Raw genomic sequence first — 15,054 nt, forward strand, 5'->3', positions numbered from 1 at the left:
TGTATTGGTCCAGGACCCGACATTCTGCTATTAGGTTGGCATGACCAGAGGACACCCTGGCAAGAGAATGAAAAGCTGACAATTCAAGTAGCCTAGGATAAGATTATTTATGTATTGTACCTATACCCAAAGAAAGGTGACTGCAGTTGAACAAGGTGCAAAACAAAGCACTGTGCTGGCACCAAACCCCTACTTTGTCTATATAACATACTCTGGACAAAGGGTTATATCTGTCCTGACCCTTGTGTATTAGATGTAACACAGAAACATGATTGCTATTAGGCTAAACCCTTCCAGCTCTGAATAATCCATTGCCAGGTAAAGGGACACTAAAAATATTGACTCATTTTCCCCACAACAGTGAATTATGAAGTGAGTAAATACAACATTATGTGTGTGTTTGTTACAACAGTTCTAACAACTGCTTACTAGTCCTTCATACAAGACCAAATTAGGCACAACAACATTACTGTCACCACACAGTTTGTTAAATCCATCATCAAGACTTCAGCCAGTGTCTCTACTTGGCTGGCTAGGACACCACAATAACTCCCCTTCATGCAGTCACCTGCCAGCCCCGCAACTTATGAATAAAATTCCTCTGGGAGGCGTCACAGGAGGACAGTACAACTTGGAAAACTCCATCTCCTGTCCGAGAGGCTATCTAAGTTCTTCTCACATATAATCCTTCCACCTCCCTACCCCTTGCATTGAGAAGGAGCATACCCTCTTCTTTAGAAGGCCGTTCCCAAACTGAGCTCCTTCTGTTAGGAAAGCTTGTAAGAGATGCCTCTGGAACTGGTATTTCTTTTCTAATGCGAAACCAACAAATGCTCAGTTAAAACTCCGAAAGCCATCACATGGGCTAGTCAGCAAGTTTCTTCCTCTAGTTGAGTTTCACTGTGGCTCTCCATTATCTCTTAATCATTACATATTCAGCCTAAGAACAGAACTGACTGAAGGAGGATTTTAACAGTCCTGGACTGCAGTCTAATTAGAATCAGGTGCTATACACGTCTTGCATAGCATCTCTTCATCAAGTTTGTGCACTTTATTCCTGGAAACATGAACTATATACACAAGGTCAGTGAAACCATATTTTTTTTTGAGGCATTACTATCCTGATCATAGTTACTGTATATGACCTCAATACTAGTCAGTATAACGGAGAGCAATACATAATAAAAATATCATCATATTGCTAACTAAAGTCTGTTGCTTAGGTACTTTTCTCCTATATGCATTCAGCAGGAAAGTCAGTGCAACATTAAACTGGGTAACATCCTTCTTTAAGTCATGATGGGTTTGTTCTGTGAGGTGTTCAATCCACAGGACAAGTCCAGAGTGCTCAGCACCCAGTGGGATAGGGCTGTTCAAAAACAAAGTTGTACCTCTGATTCTGATACACCACAAATGCTAGCTTCCTTAGTTTTATCCACTTGCTGAACAAGGAGGTCACAGTACAGTCTAAGCTCTGACATTTTGGTTTTCAAGGCTTCAGTGTTTTCAGTGAGCTCTAAAAATGAAACAAGAAGAGAGTTGGACACATCCCATCAGTCTTGCAGTGGACGTTTTTGGAAAGTTGAGGAAATAACTAGCACTATTTCAATCCAGTCCAACCCATCTGATCGACATTTCAACACATTCTCTATTAAACTTTAAACGTAAGACTTGAACTAGGTTGCCCATACGTTCATTTTATGACAGTTGAAAAACATGCACCTTTTGATATTTGCCAACACAAACAGGAATAGAGTGTTCCAGCTGAGCTGTTCCGTTATAACACACAAACTTACTACAAAAGAGAAAGAAAAGAGTCTCAGCCACAAGATGTCTGACTTCATGAGCCTTTTTATTCAAGGACTAAATCCCTACATACTATAATGTGCCTGTTTGCTAAATAATCTGAGATATAAATAACAGTTGTCAGAGGGTCATAGCTCCTCGTTTGTAAACTAGAGGAGGGTGGAAAAGGGAGGTTGACAAAGACAGCTCATCTTAACACCCATCTATCTCATTATTAATAATTAAGGGACCTGAATGCCTGAAAGCCAGTTTAAAAAACTCCAAATAGATTATTAATGATCCCCAAATTTAAAAAAAGTTAATTTTGTTAGCTGAATGTATTTCAAGTTCTGCCAGTACTTCACCTTGTGACAGTGTGTCAACTTGTGAATTTCATCTTGTTTTGTGTCATTGTATTGATTAAAATGTATAGCCAATTAATTTTGACAACACTTGGGTTTCAATATTAAAAATGTTCAAGAGACCAAATTACCAATGTATTATCTATAGACAAAACAGGAGAGAGAGAAAATACATCCTCAATCCTTGTGAGAAGCAGGTTCTCACAGCATGTTCTTTTCACCTTATGCAGAAGATATGTTCCCAAAATAAGCCCCCAAACCTACCTCTATTTATACTAGGCCTGTTTACAAATATAAAGCATGTCATCCAAGACTAGTATGAAAATACTGGGCCCCAATTACCTTGGTTTTTTGGTAGCATGGTGTTCCCTTCTTATGCTTTGTTTTTGAACACAGAATTCTGAACTAAATGGGTCATGAAGGCACTCCTTACCTGTACCAGGGTAGAATACTTACATATCTTGCCTTTGACGGTTTCCTTATGCCAAATGCTGAGTTATACTGTTACAAGGTATTGTGGGATACTTACAAGTGAGTAAGAATAATCATAACAAGATTTCACACGATTGCCCAACACTTATATTTAACATACAACATATTAACACCAAAAAGAACAGGAGTACTTGAGTACTGTTCTTTTTGCGGATACAGACTAACACGGCTGCTACTCTGAAACCTATCATATTAACATCATGAGCAGAATACTTTTAATGCGTGGGTGTGTAACCCATATGCACTGGCTAACAGTTTGCTATTGTAAACTTGCACTGTGGAACAGACCCTGCATTTTGTGTCTGACTCTGTGTGTCTTGTGTTGAGAGCCAGTTTGAACCTATAGTCTGATGCGATGCACAGCAAGGCCAGAGATGAAGGGAAAGTTTCTCACCTTGGGGAGAGTTAACACAGGAAGAGTCACTCAGATGGTGCCAACGATTATTGACTTGCTAATGACCCTTGTCTGCTTTCCCACCCTCTATTCAGCAGGAGAACTCAGATGTCTGGGGCATGGGGCCTCACACTGGGACTCTTCACCAAGACTGTGCTTATTAGCAGGAAGGTTTGTGTAGGGCCGCCCGGGGAATCCAGGCGTAGGGTTCTGTGTAGGGCCGCTGCCGAAGAACCCAGGGCCCCGGAATCCTCTGGGCGGCCCTGTTTCTGCGTGGAAGTGGTTGACGACTGCCAGCAGCACGAGGGACTTGCTGTAGGGAGACAAGGGCATCTCCACCTAGCCCGAACGCGGGCAGATCTCAGACCCAAAAGTCTCCCAGGAGCGGTGAGGACACGGAGGGAGGGAATTGTTGTTTTTCCCCTAGATCTGTAAGGATATGTCTACACTGCCCACGTCACAGCTCTCCCAGCAATAAAAATAACCACCCCAAACAAGCGGTGGTAGCTTTATCGCTGGGAGCCACATGCTGTCTATACTGGCGCTTTTCAGCACTAAAACTTTTGTCGCTCAGGGGGGTGTTTTTTCACACCCCTGAATGACTAACTTTTTAGTGCTGAAAGTGGCAATGTAGACACAGCCTAAGTGTGTGTATGTGTGTTTAAGACATTCCTTTGGGAAGTCTGGGTGTTCCCTATTTAACTGTCACAGGATCCTTGAAGGCTTAAGTAGCTGTGGGGATTAATTATTTTTTTCATAATTTAAAATGAAAGATCAAAATGTTCAAAGTCAGAGTTAGGGTCAAGGTCCTACATCTCTGATAAGGCCTGATTTTCAGAGGTGCTGAAAGCCTCCTGCCCAGGTTTGGACACGTTAGCTCAAGTACAGATTTTATCGTTCCTAGTTGCAAAATTCCTAGAAAAAAAATGAGGAGATAAAGAACAAGTAAAAAATACATTGTTCAGAAAGGCTAGAAATGCCAGATAGACACAGCTCTGAGAGAATGTTCTTACCTTTTTCTCTCTGCGCCCTACTGTCTGTCAGGCAGGCCTTGGCAGTTCCAAGTGCAACCAGCCACTTTTGCCTCTCAGCTGTGCTTCTGGCTTTCAGGTAGAAGTACTGTTCTCCAGGTATAATCAGATCCATCCGAGTACTATCTGCCTGGTGAACTAAGAGCAACATAGATTAAAGTCACTGAATTAAAACCCTACAGTTTCTGAGCCAAAACCCTCCAGTATGGTGCATGCTTTCCCTCACACGCACCCACCAAACCCATCCTAACTTTGCAATAGAAAAATACTGGGATTCTTGCAAATGTATGGGGAAAACTTGAGATCAAATAATATTTGAAAGCTAGTTATCAACAGTCAAAAAACTTTCCAACTTGCCATTTTGTAACCCAGGCTAGTGAGTTTAACTTGTCAGCCTCTGAGGGAAGGGATGTTCCATGCCATGAAACAGGAATCCCTTCCACTTTAATAACAAAATAAAGAAAAAAAGAGCAATGCTGAACTCTCAGTCATGTCCAGCCGGACCCATGAGGGCTACAATACAATGAGAAAGAAGTGCAAAACAAAGGGAGGGAGAGAAAAAAATGGAAGAGGGGAGAACGTATATGACACATGTTTATGTGATTTAAACAGGTGCGGGACGGTCAGTAAAAGGGAACTCTCTGTGTGAAAGGCAGATCCGAGGCAACCTCCTCCAACAAGTCTGTATCCCTGTCCATCCTTCAGTTTTCCTACCTATATTTATACCTCAAAATTATTGTCACTAGTCTGCTCACTCCTAATGGATTAAGAGCTGAAGTGCAGAAGTTTGTTCACGATTTACACTGCCAGAGTGGATTGTCTTGTTTTAGATCTGTGCCAGGGAACATTTAGCTGGACCTGTGAGCCCCTACACCATGGCTCACAAAAGAAATTAAGTGTTATGCCAACATGCAGCATACCCATCATACTAGATGTTTATAGTTCTTGGAATACTTTGTTCTTTAATTATTTTAAAGTTTAATAGAGGTTATATTCATGTTGTGATATGGGAGTGGAAGGAGGAGAAGAAATCATGATACAAGACATGTCAGATCACAAAAAAATGATATTTAAGAACCATAAGGGAGTAAGACATTTATTGGAAGAATTTTGCACAGCAGGTTCTGAAGTTCCTTAGTTACCTTGAATTTCACACACGGCCATTTGGATGCTTCCCTTACAACCCTTCCAGGCATCTTCCCGAGAGTCGTAATATGACAAGATACCACCACAGAGAAGAAACCATCGAGGCTGCCAGCCTGCAAAGCAAAACTGCATTTCTCAGTGATTTAATCTTTCTTAGAACACACATTTCTTTAGTCCAACAACAATGTGGATTTCTTGTGGGAATCTATACAAGGAAAGCCTGAACAAGAGATACTCAAGATGGTTAAAGTTCAATTAACCTCATTTCCATAGAGATTTTTACTGAGCTTTACTACAGCAGCCTTTGGCAGTAATTGCAGGCCTTTCCTACAGCCTCGCTGGATTCGTGAGATGCAGGCGAAAATCAGATGAGAACATTTAGTGGAAGAAATTATCATCCCTTGCTGAGTATTAAACTACAGACAGACTAATTTCCTCAGTCAAGAATAATGAAGACAGCTCAAGCTCCCATGTTGTTTAGAAAAAACCCTGACGCTGTAGTGCAGGGCTCCCCAACACGGTGCCCGCGGGTGCCATGGCGCCCGCAGGGGCATCTAAATGCGCCCGCGTCCTGGCCGGCGGTCGAGCATCCGCCAAAATGCCACCAAACTCGACCGCCGCCACGGTCCTTCATCTGGCTCCTGCCAGACAAAAAGGTTGGGGACCACTGCTCTAGTGAAAGTGCCGGTCAAGAACTGTTTAAACTACACTCAGAGATGAACACAAATCAGCATGCCAATAACTCTGCAATCCCTGACTCCTAAAACTACAGGCAAAAACACAGATGCACAGGTCCGCTCCATTTACAAGCAGTCTTATAGAACCAGGCTGATAGGATGAGACGGAAGGGGAAAAACATTAAGCTGATTTCTTACTTAAGTTTCCGCAGTATTCTAGATAATGAGTATATGAATCACGTAGGAAATTACGAGAGAGACTTTTAGAAAGCTTGCCATTTATTGGCAACCTTGTTCTTCTATTTTATTTGAAAAACATACACCTTTTTGTAACAGGTACATCTGGGGAGAAGAACAGACCACACTCAATTTAGGTTTTTAAGTAAAAGCTGGGGTGGGGTTGGAGTGCTGTGAGACACAAAAATTGTAAGAGTCATTTCTGATTTTAGGCAGCTCTCAGTAAGGTGGGGATTATTCAACACAGAAGAGCAGCTGGCTAATTGCTTCAGACCCTTGATGGCACAGAAACACTTACTTAAATAATACATAACTCCTCGTCAATACAAGTCTCTAATTCACTTTGGGGCTCCTACTGCTGCTGCTGATCATAAATAACTCCAGCTAGGCTGTTACGGCTTACTGTATTGCCAGAGTCCAACTGAATTTACAGCCTCTCAAAGACTGTACAGTCTATGCGGCGATATGCAAAGAGCACCTGTCCACATGCTGGTTAAAATTTATTTTAAATAAACTGGATTTTAAATGTATTTAAATAAATTGTCCCCCCTACAAAAAAGTTAGTCTTTTGCTAAATTAACATCTTATTTCTCTTTCTACCAGATGAGCAAACACAGAATGAGTCACAATTCTCACTACGTAGAACAAGCAATGCATTTTCAGAACAAAATTAGTATTGATGTATGAGAAATCAAAACTTTCAGCGCATATAGCATTTTCCAGTGGCAGACTTTAATATTTAAAAGGCCCCAGTTTTTTAAAAAGTCAGAGAGCAAGGATTTTGCTGGAAGATATATTAGCCACCTGGGACCCAAAGATGCTGAACCAGGCAAACATCAGAAGGTTATCGTGAAGGGCCGGCTAATAGTAATAGATGGCTGACAAATTGCTGATACTGAAACAGGGTATCTTTCGTTACAGGAATTTTACATTTTGTTATGGTCACAAAACTAACCCTATAAAAATGGATCTTTTTGTGTTCTAGATTAATTCTCTACACATAGACATGATTTTCCAACTCCCAGAGTGCCAGAAGCTCAACCTTGTATCTGAAGAGTTAAAGCTGTGTCCCTTCTGTTTGTTAAAATTGACAACACTAAAGATTCTGGAATGAGAATTTAGGTGCACTTTCATTGATGATGCACTAGGCCTGCCAGAACATAGCTCCTTCTTCCACAGCTTGAATTAGCTCTGCAGAGCTACTGACAGTAAAAGTCTGATGTCGGTAAAATAAGCAGATAAAACTAAAGAGGCACTGAAAGCAAATGTCTATCAATGGCCCAATACAACATTCATTGAAATGAGAAAGACTCCAGTTGATTTCAGTGGGCATTGGATCATGTCCCACCATATTGTACTCTTAAATGTATTTAAAATTAGTACCGTTAGCAGTTGAACATTTTTGTCTTATTATCCACCAGAAATATAAATACCCTTATGTGTCTAAGAATTCAGCATTCTCTTCACATTTCCACAAGCTGGAAGGCCTGCTTGTCTACTTTTGTTTTCACTCTTCAGGAACTATGGCTGTCACTAACAAACAATCTCAGACTTGTTCAATAATAACATGGCTTAACTTTGGACACAATTCAGACTTCAATGTTGTAATGAATGAGAATCCTGAAAGTCTTGGTTCCAGATTGCTGAGATAAAGGAAAAACTGTCACACAGTGCAAATCCAGCTGGAATAACTAAATACTGGAGAATGCAAAGAAGTGGAACCGATTTCAAATTTTCAAGAACAGTTTTCAAGTACATAAAAGGTTGTTAGAAGGAGGAAGATGAAAAATCATTCTCCTTAACTCTGAGGCCGATAGGGCAAGATGAAATGGGTTTAAATTGCAACAAGAGAGGTTTAGGCTGGACATCAGGAAAAACTTCTCAACAGCCAGAGTAGTTAAGCACTGGAACAAATTGCCTAGGGAGGTTGTGGAATCTCTGTCATTGGAGGTTTTTAAGAACAGGTTACATAGAAACCTATCGGGGACAGTCTAGTTCAGGGATTCGCTAACACAACCCCCTTCTGACAACAAAAATTACTACATGACCCCAAGAGGGGGGGGGAAATCAAAGCCTGAGCTCACCAGAGCCCCACTGCTCGGGGTGGGGGGTGGAAAAGCTGAAGCCAGGCAAGGAGGCCTGTAATATGAAACCCCTTTTCCATGGCTGAAGCCCTTGGGCTTTGGCCCCAGGCCCCAGCAAGTCTAAGCCAGCCCTGGCAATGGGTCGCGACTCACACTGGGGTCCTGACCCACGGTTTGAGAACCGCTGGTCTATTACTTAGCCCTGCTTTGAATGTAGGGGATTGGACTAGATGACCTACTGAGGTCCCTTCCAGGCCTACACTTTTGGAAAACATGCTTTGATTAAGAGATGCTAATTTGGTTGGGTTTTTAAAGATACCAAGGTAAGAGACACTAAGATTTTTTTCAGCCACTGGATTATGAAAGTAATACTTTATTGCTTATTTACTTCTTGGCATTCAAAGCACTTTACAAACATTAGTTGTTAAACCAACTACTAAGGAAAATAAGTATTATTCTTCCTTTTTAAAATGTGTAAAGGGAAAAGATGGGGATGTGCCTATGTCCTTCCACGCTGACGATGGCCGGTGGGAAAATACTGGCCTGCTATTGGTTTAGATCAGGGGTAGGCAACCTATGGCATGTGTGCCGAAGGCGGCACACGAGCTGATTTTCAGTGGCACTTACACTGCCTGGGTCCTGGCCACGGGTCCGGGGGGCTCTGCATTTTAATTTAATTTTAAATGACGCTTCTTAAACATTTTAAAAAAATTATTTGCTTACATACAACAATAGTTTAGTTATATATTATAGACTTAGAGAGAGAGACCTTCTAAAAACGTTAAAATATATGACTGGCACGCAAAACCTTAAATTAGAGAGAATAAATGAAGACTCGGCACACCGCTTCTGAAAGGTTGCGGACCCCTGGTTTAGACTGACATTGCTTCCCTAAAGCAATGGGGAAGAGTCCCAGTGACCAGCAGGGGAGCTGGTATAAGGCTCTTTCTTGATGCAGACATTCTTTCTAACTACAGACCCATATCTCTTTTCCCTCTTTTGACAAAGGTCACTTAGGCCTTGGCTACACTTGCAAATTTGCAGCGCTGCAGCAGGGTGTGAAAACATACCCTCTCCAGCGCTGCAAATTGCGGCGCTGCAAAGCGCCAGTGTGGTCAAAGCCCCAGCGCTGGGAGCGCGGCTCCCAGCGCTGTACATTATTCCCCACAAGGAGGTGGAGTACGGACAGCGCTGGGAGAACTCTCCCCCAGCGCTGGCGCTTTGACTACACTTAGTGCTTCAAAGTGCTGCCACGGCAGCGCTTTGAAGTGCAAGTGTAGCCAAAGCCTTAGAGGGTTATAGCAGGACTACTTTGACAATGTATGGAGTACGTGGGTTTCTTTGATCTCAGTTAACCACATTTTAAGCCTAGATATGGGACAGATTCTGAAGTGCCTATATTAGCCAGCGAACTCCTCCTAGCAGAAGAAGAAATTCAAATGTTCATGCTGAGTGTTTTAGATTGGTCAGCTGCTGCTGCTACCATTGGCCATGAGGTTTTCTTGACACATTTGCAGCCCTTAGCAGGGTTGCATAGGTTACTGGAGTGGCGCCACTCCTTTCTTTTTGAGGTCTCAGAGGAAAGACACTCTTATGTGCCAAGATTTCCCATGCAGTGTACTGCAGGTGTCTGTCACCTCTCTTGCTCTTAATGAGCTGCACTGTTTATTTCATATGATGACACCCAGTTCTATATCTCCATCACCTCTGACCTGACGGTGTAGCGAAACACAAGACCAGTGTCTGCATGAGAGTCATGAGGGTCATGGCTGGATGACAGTTGTGCAAGACTTGGTCCAGACAAGACTGAGGTGATATTGATATATTGAAGAAAGCAACAGAAGGCAAAGGTGGTATCAGCACTGACGTTTGGAGGTGGATCTTTGGCAATGCCACACAAGTTTGAAATCTAGGAAGTTTATTAAAGCCTGGATTACTACTGGATACTCAGCTGGCAGCTGTTGCCTACAGAACATCCCCTTCTTTGCCCCAAAAGGCACCTGGTGAGATCAATACTGTTGGCAGCTGGTCCTCTACGTATGCAAGGAATATGCCTTCCATTATTAACAAGTCAGTTTTCATTTAGTGGAAGTATGTCTAGTGGCTAACATACAGAACTAAGAATCTTCTGACTCAATTCCCAGAGCTGACACAGAACTGCTAAGACACCCTGGGCAAGTGACTTATTCTCCGTGTGCCCCAGTTTTGTCATCTGTAAAGTGAGGACAATATTACAAAGCTATCTTACAGGGATGTTGCTGGGCATAAAATTCATTAATGTCTGTAAAGTGCTTTGGGATCCTCACATAGAAAGGCGGCTATCAGGACAAGAATTGATTTTCAAAAATTTTAAATTAAAAAACAGGTTAATTTTTTTAAAATAGATTTATTTTAAAAAAAATAAATTTATTCAAAATTAAATTTGAAATTGATAACCTATGTTGATGTCTAAACTTATTATAATCTACTACAACCATTTAAATTATATACAAAAATGAATACAAAAATATTAAGTAGTACATGTTTGCTGCCAAGCTTTAAAGAAAGTCAAACCACCAAATTGATGGAAATCACTGGCTAAACACCTGGAAGTGGAGTTTGTTGAAGAGCTAACCAATATTTGACAGCAGTAGCCTCTTCTGCAAGTCAGAGCGAGTACTTTCGTCATTTTAATTTATTCAACTAGTTCAGTTCAATGAGCAGATGAGTCAAAGTTAAGAAACCAATTTGGAGTCGAAAAACCAGTTTTTCCTCTACCAATCCAGGAACAGAAACTAGGTGTGAAAGGTGGAGCGCCACAATGTCCATCAAGATGTTACAACTAGTAATCAGATACAATCAGTTCAATTCACTAACTACAGATAATACTTTTGTTATGTAATAAATCAGTTAGCTTTAAATGCAAAATATGTTTTGATAACCTTTCCCACTTATGTATCTAAAAAAATTAAATAAAACAATGTGTTGAACGCTGCTTTTGTGTATTTAATTGAAATTTAATTTCTATCCAAATAGAGCTCAACACAAATTGCGAGCAAAAAATTAATCTAGTAAAAAGATAAGCTATGTAATTGCTTAAATAAATTTGTATAGATACAGTGTATTCTCCTGGTTAGCAAAAAGAAACATCAAATTTAGTGTAAAAGCTATATTTAGCTGCAAGTCAACATGTTTTAATGGTTAGCTGACTAAATGAGCATCAACCTCTCTTTAGACAGATAACTAAGATGTACAAATGCAAAACACGATTAAAATCAATGACTTAAATCAAGGTTGCCTGTTTGCTGATTAAAAGATTGAAATCACTGATTTATATCGCTTTGATTTAAATCAATGCCCCTGAATGCTACAGAAGTCTCTTGAATATTTGCACTAACCACAAAGGTTCTACTCTACACTGTATTTTTCAAAATCCCAATTTGCTTCATACATTATGTGAAACACATATATATTAAACACCTGCCCATACTTCTTGTGAAACCAAGTTCATCCCACATGGTTGCTCATTCAGTACTATCAATAGTCACACCATTCCCACTCAAAAGGAGGAGCAAGTAGTCTTTAGCAAAGGAAATAATTACAGGATTAGATAATTTCTGGATCATTTCTTGTCTCTCAATGAGAATCAGATTGTCCCTAGAACTAATACAAATACAAGGTTTTTCTCAGCATAGCTGTTCCTACACAAGAGTGGGTCTGCGTTTTCCTTATAATCCTCTAGTGCAGTGGTGGGCAACCCACAGCCCATGGGCCGCAAGTGGCCCATCAGGGTAATCTGATCGTGGGCCACGAGACATTTTGCTGACATTGACCTTCCGCAGGCCTGGGCCCCCGGAGCTCCCAGTGGCCACAGTTCACCATTCCTGGCCACTGGGAGCTGCTGGAGGCCATGTCTGTGGACGGTCAACATCAGCAAAATGTCTCGTGGCCCACAATCAGATTACCCTGATGGGCTGCCCACCACTGCTCTAACATGTACATATTATTTTGAGGGTTTGGCATTTTTAGAGCATCCAAAGCAAGAACAGCAGAAGGTCCATAAAAGTGGGGAGCCACCAGTGCCTGAACTGTGGCCCTGCCCCCAAGCTGCTCCTTACCCCCGAGGCCCTGCCACCTCCCCTGTTGCTTGCTTTAGTTTATGTAGTTACTTCACATGCCAATGGAGAAAGGAATTTGTGGTCTCACATATACCAAGAGTAGTGGAGATGCACAGGAAGGGGAGTACTGCACGTATACCTCCTCTGGCCTTTCACTTTAGAGGACAGTGTCAGTAAGCAATTTATTTGTATTGTTAAAAGTTAATATCAGGTGCCATATTTACTTTCACTTCCAACAGTGTGGATGTAAAGAAGTTAGTATGGCCAGTCCCAAGAGTTCAAAAATAATGAGTCAGAACCCCCAAAATCATGAGGGTTTGTTTGTTTTTGTTCGTTTGTTTGGAGAAATAACAACCAAAAGACAGTCCATTACGTTTTTAAAAGTCTGCTTACCCCTAATATACACGTGAGTGTGAGACAGAGAAATTCAACCTTAAATGCATAAAAAATGTGTATGCAAAAAATACAGGCCCTGGCACTCCTGTCCACCTGCTCCCCCTGAGAAAAGCTCCTCCCTCTCCCACTACCTGCCTTCCCACTGGCAGACTCTTCAGTCCCTCACTTGGCCCTGGAAGGCTCCCACAGCCCCCCAATTCAGCCCTGGCAGGCTCCTGCGGGCAGCTCCCCAAACGTACCCAGAACACATAAGGGGCCCCAGTCCTGTGGCCAACAACTAAAGCTGCCTGCAGACAAGTGGTACAGCACCCTCTAGGAGCAGAAAGGGGAACTGCAGGCAGCTCAGGTGAAATTCCTGAGCCTGCCAGAAATCATGACACAATAGTATCACAAGTGTTGGCAGCACTGAGAATAATCCCACAATCATGCTTTTTTAATTTAAATTGGATTTTGATAAAATGCTTTTTGAGGGAAAAAACCTATCTAAAGATAGTTTTAATTAAGATACTGTACATTATAGCTCTACGATATCTCATCATGGAATAGGGATTATAAACTCTAATTCTATAGTATGAGACAATATATTAATGTAATGTTTAAGAAAAATTCATGGATTAGGGACCCAATCTTATGGGGTTCCAGAGGCTTCTGTACAGATTATTTAGATTAATCTTTCTATCTACCCAATGTGGGACAGTGCTCAGTCTAGAAGATACCATCAGAGATGCTTAGTTTTGCAGTTCTCAAACTGTGGATTTGTGTCTCCAGAGATAACATGCTTGTTAATAGCAAAAATGTTTTTAAATAAATAAATAATAGAGAGGTGAGAAATAACAGACCTCAACTCTATTGTCCCGCTGCAAATTTGTGCACACAGAGTCAATCCCGTACCTCTCTCTAAAAGTTCAAAGTTTCAAAAAGTTCAATGAACAGAAGATTGTTGGGGGAAGAATAGAGCTGGACAAGGAGAAGAAGTCTGGAGATAAATGTGAGACGGGAGGGACAGGCAGTAGAAACAAAAGTGAAACTGTTTGAGCAGCATATTCAAGAAGTCTTGAGGTCTTTCTGAGGCCTGGCCTACCCTGGGGGGAGGGGGGGGGAGGTGGCGGGGGTAGGGAAATCAATCTAAGTTACGCAACTTCAGCTATGTGAATAATGTAGCTGAAGTCGATGTACTTAGACCTACTCACCGCGGTGTCTTCACTGTGGTGAGCCAACTGCTGCCGCTCCCCCATCGACTCTGCCTGCGCCTCTTGCGGTGGTGGAGTACAGGAGAGCGCTCGGGGGGGTCAATTTATCGTGTCTAGACTAGACACGATAAATCAACCCCCGCTGGATTGACCGCTGCCCGCCAATTCGGTGAGTAGTGTAGACATACCCTTAGTGTAGCCTTCATTGATTTGAGATCCACCAGTCATTATTAAAATAAATAATAAGAAAAGTAGTAACATTTTTACAGTAATAACATGATGAGGTTGTTGTACAGTTTTAGTTATAAAGCACAATACATTATACTTAGTATATAAAATAGACATTTTATAAGCTGTATGAAAGGCATACTTTTTAATTTGATATATATTTTGAAGCATATGAATTTGCTTTTGTAATTTAGAGATTTTCTGAATTTTTGTTAATAGTGAAAGTAAATTTTGAAACCGATTAAATACTAAACTAGTTTAATTAAAGGGTATTTAAAACTTAAGGGCTATTTATACAATTTTATTTGCAGGTCAGTAAATAATATAATAACATAGCTGCAGAAGCCAATATTTTAAGTTTCTCATGTTGACCTGGCTGACAGTCAATTTAATTTTTGTTTTAAATATTTCATTTAAACTATTTTAGTTAAAAACAATTTTAACAAAAACAAACCTGATTTTAAAAAACTTGAATGTTTAACTAAATTCAAAAATTCATATGCTTGTTTTGTTAAAATATGTGTTTGCAGTTGAAGGAAAAACTCCAGAATACATAACGTTGTTCTTTTAGTTAAATAAAATAATTTAAATGTTTGTCTGGTGATGATGTTCTCCTAATACAGCATGGCAAGAAAATCCTCCAAATATTAATGATTAACCTGTTGAACTGGAGATATTTATTAAGTCATTGGAAGGTGAACTATCCACTCCAATTACATTTGGTAAATGAAATAACCAAACAACCATTCATTTTCTGATATAGCTGTAAAACTAATCTGAAAAGTTTTCAAAATAAAGCAATTTAAAAATGTATAGTGTGTACCTTCTAAAAATGAAACCTACATCTCTCTCTGAGTTGTGAAGAATATGTATTAAGGTTATAACAACCAACAAGAATGCACTTTTATGTAGAAATCCATGATTAAATCGAGTCT

At 40.7% G+C, this 15,054-nt stretch overlaps 1 protein-coding gene across 4 annotated transcripts in view; it reads right to left on the reverse strand.

Annotated features, from left to right (window-relative positions):
• PLEKHA8 (pleckstrin homology domain containing A8) overlaps positions 1–15,054 on the reverse strand; it is a 33,795-nt gene that overhangs the window by 11,782 nt on the left and 6,959 nt on the right. For 2 of the 4 annotated variants that reach the window (XM_045004543.1, XM_045004545.1), the window contains exons 2-4: positions 5,207–5,323; positions 4,047–4,202; positions 1,392–1,516 (exon numbers count right to left, since the gene is read on the reverse strand). In XM_045004543.1, coding sequence (XP_044860478.1) covers positions 1,392–1,516; positions 4,047–4,202; positions 5,207–5,323 — 398 coding nt within the window. Of the gene's footprint in view, positions 1–1,391; positions 1,517–4,046; positions 4,203–5,206; positions 5,324–7,079; positions 7,193–15,054 lie in introns of those variants that run through there. The other 2 variants (XM_045004544.1, XM_045004546.1) reach the window with 2 other exon arrangements.

This window comes from Mauremys mutica, chromosome 2 (assembly GCF_020497125.1).
Source record: "Mauremys mutica isolate MM-2020 ecotype Southern chromosome 2, ASM2049712v1, whole genome shotgun sequence".
Lineage (NCBI taxonomy): Eukaryota > Metazoa > Chordata > Testudines > Geoemydidae > Mauremys > Mauremys mutica.